Raw genomic sequence first — 5,121 nt, 5'->3', positions numbered from 1 at the left:
TGGCTGGGGTGATATGACCCCGGCACCCGTTCCTGCCCGTGTCTTTCCTTTGCTGCAGAAGTACCTACTGCCCTGGGCAGATTGCAGAGTAAGAGCTGATGTAGGAAGTAAGTGTAGTGTACCAACAGGATTGTGACCTGATGTCAAGCTGTGGTTTGCCTTTGAGTAGAGGCTGTTCCTCCTTGAGTTGTGCACTGTGACTTATTAGGTGTGCCAGGAGCAGGGGGGCAGTTTCTTCCAAGGCCTGATGTGCTGACATTAGGATTTTTGTCCTCTCGCTGGGTCGGGACAATAAATGCTTGGAGTACTTGATTTCAGGTTCACAAGGGAGTTCACGGCTTTGTCCGTGACAAGAGCGGGAAGCCGGTGTCCAAAGCGATCATTGAGCTCAACGAAGGTGTGAAGCTCTACACGAAGGAAGGTGGCTATTTCCATGTGCTGCTGGCCCCGGGTTCCCATAACATCAATGCTATTGCAGAAGGGTACCAACAGCAGCACGTACAGGTAAGCACTTGCCTGGGTCGAAGAAGCTCTTCTCCCCTGTTGTGTGAAGCACTTGTGGGCAGACTGGCTTCCAGGAGCCTGGGTCTGTCTACACCAAACCTTTGGCTCCTCAGGTGCATCTCGGCTCATTACCCGCTGAGCAGTTGTGGTCTTCATCCAAGCCTAGATCTGGTTAGACTTCCCACCTCATGTGATGGGTGGAAGATCACTTCCCACCACACCTTCAGGGTATATTTCTGTGGTGTGGTTTCCCTCCATGTCCCCGTTGTTGGTATCCACGTGGTTTTGTCCTGGTCACCAGTGAGTTGTTTAACCCCTACTTGGACACAGACAGAAGCAGAAGAGCTCTCACACTGCTGTGGCCTGTGTCTTTCTAGGTGTTGGTGCGCCACGATGTACCCAGCTCCGTGTTCATTGTGTTTGACATGGATAACAGAATATTTGGCCTCCCGAGGGAGCTTGTCGTAACTGTAGCAGGTAAAGCAAGATGTTCTTTTCTGGACTTTGGTTCTGAGCATATTTGGGAGGTAAGGCCCAGTTCTCCTACCAGAAACACTCTTCTCCCCTCACCCTAAAGGCATTCTAAGGCCTTGGGCCATGCTCCTGTCCTTTATTCTAAGTACACGTGATGTATTCCTGCTGGCTTATTGCACAACAGTTTGATCTGCTAATACTGCATCTGCAGCCAAGAAGCAGGTGACCCTGAAGACTTCTGCAGGAATTGTCAGGCTTTCCTTGAGCCAACGAATAAGCTGGAAGGTGATGAGACACGTGGGTGGGAAAAGCAGCTTCTGAGTTAGGCTGGCATTCCCCATGCCAGGTCTCCTTCAGTGCTGCATGCACCAAGTGGTTCTTAAGGGGTCAGGGATGTTGGCGCCGCCTCCTGTACAGATCAAGGCTCCTGCCCCTTGTCTTGAGAGATGCCTGGTAAACTGGTTCTTAGATACACAAATCCTGAATCTACAGCTACTGCATAGCTGGATCTTTGCTCGGGGAGGACCTTGGGTACAGCTGGGTGAAGAAAGCAGCTACAGTTCTCCACTCTCGAGCAACAGCTTGCACTGTATGTGATTGGAGTGGCCTGGAAGCCTCCAGTGGGGAGGGATGTGTCTCCGCATGGCGCTGATGTGGGTGTCTTCTGTTTTTTGGCAGGTGCTACCATGTCAGCTCTGGTCCTTACTGCCTGCATCATATGGTGCGTCTGTTCCATCAAGTCCAACAGGCACAAGGATGGCTTCCACCGCCTACGGCAGCACCATGATGACTACGAGGATGAGATTCGCATGATGTCTGCTGGCTCAAAGAAATCCCTTCTGAGCCACGAATTCCAGGATGAAACAGACACTGAAGAGGAAACACTGTACTCCAGCAAACACTGATACCAGCCAAGAGGGAAGGAGACTCGCTATGGACAGACCTGGCAGTTGGGGCAACTCTTGTCATTCAGAGACCTGAGCTGTTAGCTGGCAGAATGTGTAATCTCCAGAGACTTGTGGGGCCGTTTGCAACCTCCTGTGTGCCTCTGTTCCCTTCTTACTCATGTGGGCGCCAGCCCAGGTCAATGGGCGCCAGGCCCTGTCCTGGCTGTGACACTGGTGGGTTTTAGGTTCAGGTCTGGCGTTCCACGTAACAAAAGCACTTGAAAAGTAATTTAACAGTGTGTGTGGTGGCATCAGGACTTCTGAACAGCTCCCTTGCCTCGTTGGGAGATGCACTGGTGCCTGGCGGGTTCTGTAGTTGCAAAGCTTCAAAGCTGTTTTTCTACTTGTCTTGGTTTTTCACTCTGTGTACTGTATCTTGGGAAGCCTGGTGCAGACTTGGATGTCAGCGGAACTGCTGGTGAGAGATGTGTGGCTGTGGCCTGGATTTGGCTTTGGCTGCTTCATCCTTTCCTACGGGCCTGCTCTGTTTTCCCTTGGGCATGGAACGCCATGGGTGGGTAGGAGAGAGCCCAACTGCAAACTACTATGAGATCACCCATGTGATGGAAACCGAGGGCGATAATCTTGGGTCCGGATGTGAGCTCTGTGTGAAGGGGGGAAGAAAATGTAGTGGAAGCTTATACTTGAGCTGCAGTGAGGTAGTGGTGCAGCTCTGGCATGCTCTAGTCAATCCCACCTCTCCTCCCCACACTCCTCGGTCTTTTATTTGAGTCCCGTCATGCAGCTAGCCTGTTGCTTTCCACTGGCCTTCACAGCCTTGTTAGCAATGTGCTAGTCACCTGCTGCAGAAGTAACTGGGAGCTCCTCTCCGAGCAGGTGGGCATGGCAGGCTGCTGTGAATCCTAGTCAGCTTTATTCCAGTCGGCCACTGCGAAGCATACCCTTGGTCTGGTCACCCCCTGGTAGACGGAACTCATGTCCTGCTGCAGTGGAGATCTTGGCATGACTCAACCTCTGGCTCCAGCGCCTGCAAAGTGTAGGCCTCTTTCCTGTGCCTGTCCAATGCAGAACACCCAGAACAGGCATCTCTGCTTGTACTCTGAGCCCTGATGTTTCTAGGCATACGGCCAGTGAGGGGCAGCACACAAGGAGGTTTTCCTAACTCTCCCCCTTCCTGTGCTGTGGAGGGATGGGGGTGGGGGGTGGGAGAGGGGCCAAACATGGGCTAGTGACTTGTGTGGGGCAAACCAGCTTTGTTCTTGCTGGCACTTCACATATGGTTTCAACAGGAGCTGCTCTCTGCAACCAAAGCTTCTGCTTCTCAGTGAGGCTGAGTCTGTTCCTTGCCATAGGTTCGAGGGTGTGCCTAGACCAGCTGGCCCCTTCCCCGGTGCTTGGTGTCTGAGGCCTTTGCACCTCCTTTGAGCATCCCTGCTTTCTGGGGAGGCTGATGCTGCTCATTTTTGTCATGCTTGCAGTAACTGGGATGGGGTCGTGCATGACACGAGATGCTGCTGCCACGAGGGAAGAAAAGGAGCACAAGCATTGCAAGAGCCAGGGAGTGGCTTCTAAGGTGGAGGCTAGGTCCTCCAGCCTATGCCATGCTGCCTCACTACCCTGGCTGTCGCTGCTGCTTTGCTGCCCTTGTGCACATGCCCTTGCAGGGCCCTGCCACATGAAGAGCTGCCAGCTGGCGCTGAGAACCTGACTTCTGCCAAAGGGCGAGCGTAGGGCTGGTAAACCAATGCCCGCTCCTTTCTGCCTGGGCCCACAGTGCGTCCACATGCTAATAAGCGTGGTGTAGAGAGCAGCAGCTTCCACTCCTCCCGTCCTGGTGGGTACATAGGACAGAGCTGGAGCAAAGGCAGCCTGCATGCAGGGAACTTGCCATTGCTTTTGGAGCAGAGGGGAGAGCAGTGGGGCTGCCCCTTTGGTGTCCTGCGGGAGCCGTACCACACTGCCAGTATCCCAGCTCTTCTCCTGGCCCTGGGTCTTGGCAGCATGATGCCTCCAGTTCACAGGCCTCCTATGTAGGCTTCACTAGAGAACCTCCCCTGGGAAGAACAGAGCCCCCGCTGCTGGGGGCTGATGCACAACTAGCAATGGGCCTGACTCAGTAGGAGTCTTGGGAGCTGCTTTCTTCTGGGGGAAGACAGCAACTTCCTCTTAACACACAAGGACTCCCGCTTGATCCTGCAGGGCAGTTCCCCAGTGGGAGGATTTATGGTCCCAGGGAGAGGGACTATGTCCAGCCTTGTCCGTGCTGGAACATGCCTCCTGCATCGTTTTCCCTCCGCGTGAAACAGGCGCTTAGCAGATGAAAAGATTGGGTGATGCTTTGAACGCACCTTCCCTCTTGCAGCTGGGTGTGCAAGGAACCAGGAGCTCTCGGTCTCTTCCTGCTGCCCTATGGCTCTGCAGGGTTAAAAGAGCTCCTTTCATTGCATCTTCTTCTGCTTGCTAGAACCGCAGACCGGCTCCGGCTTCCTCGCAGAGCCAAGGGTGGGTCTCGGTCCCCCGGGCTGCGCTGTTAGCGTTCACGGGGATGTGGCAGGCCGTCGCCCGCACCTCTTTGCCCTGCCTGAGCCCTGGGCTCTCCGCTTCATCATTAACAAACGAGAACAGCTTGGGCCCTTGAGGCAAAGCTCGAGGCTGGAGCTTCCTAATGGATACGCAGCGGTCCCCCCGCGTCCCACCAGCAATAAGCCTCGTTAGGTGTCGACGCGTGCTGCTGGTTGTCCGGCCAAGCCCTTCCCTGCTCCAGATGTGCCGCGAGGGTGGCGAGCGTAGAGTGACGCTTCTGAGGCGAGGGGCTCAAGGCCGCAGCTCGTTTCTCCGCGGCCTTCCTCAACCCCCAACCCTCCTTCGCCTTCTCTCCTCACTCCTCGTCGCGTCCTTTGTGCTGGGCCTGGCGACGGAGCGAGCTCGCCGGGGCCGTGCACCGTGCCTTCAAACGTGGACCTCTCGGCGGGGCGGGCACCGGTCCGGCTCTCTGTACCGCGGCGGGGGGCCTTTTTGGGTTTGTGTTTTTTACATGTATGCTGAGGCCTAATAATGCACATAAAACTATTTTGATGTCTGTCTGGTCTCCGTGCGTAGATCTTGGGGCCGCATGGCCCGGCAGGACCCACCCCAAGCGCGTCCTCCCGGACAACCCCCGCCCCCAAGGGAGGAGGTTGAGGGTGGAGATGGGAGGTCGCTGCAAGGCGGTGCCGCGCGGGGGCGCTGCGGCGGG

The 5,121-nt window shown here is 55.4% G+C and overlaps 1 protein-coding gene across 3 annotated transcripts in view; it reads left to right on the top strand.

Moving 5' to 3' along the window:
* Window positions 1-2,271, top strand: part of CPD (carboxypeptidase D) — a 43,648-nt gene extending 41,377 nt beyond the window's left edge. For all 3 annotated transcript variants that reach the window (XM_019511228.1, XM_019511227.1, XM_019511226.1), the window contains exons 19-21: window positions 319-504; window positions 882-981; window positions 1,657-2,271. In XM_019511228.1, coding sequence (XP_019366773.1) covers window positions 319-504; window positions 882-981; window positions 1,657-1,883 — 513 coding nt within the window. In that variant the 3' untranslated portion in view covers window positions 1,884-2,271. The remainder of the gene's footprint in view (window positions 1-318; window positions 505-881; window positions 982-1,656) is intronic.
* The last annotated feature ends 2,850 nt before the right edge of the window (window positions 2,272-5,121 follow it).

This window comes from Gavialis gangeticus, unplaced genomic scaffold (assembly GCF_001723915.1).
Source record: "Gavialis gangeticus isolate Ggan-Ray unplaced genomic scaffold, GavGan_comp1, whole genome shotgun sequence".
Classification (NCBI taxonomy): Eukaryota; Metazoa; Chordata; order Crocodylia; family Gavialidae; genus Gavialis; species Gavialis gangeticus.
This window is presented reverse-complemented; position numbering and strand designations above follow the sequence as displayed.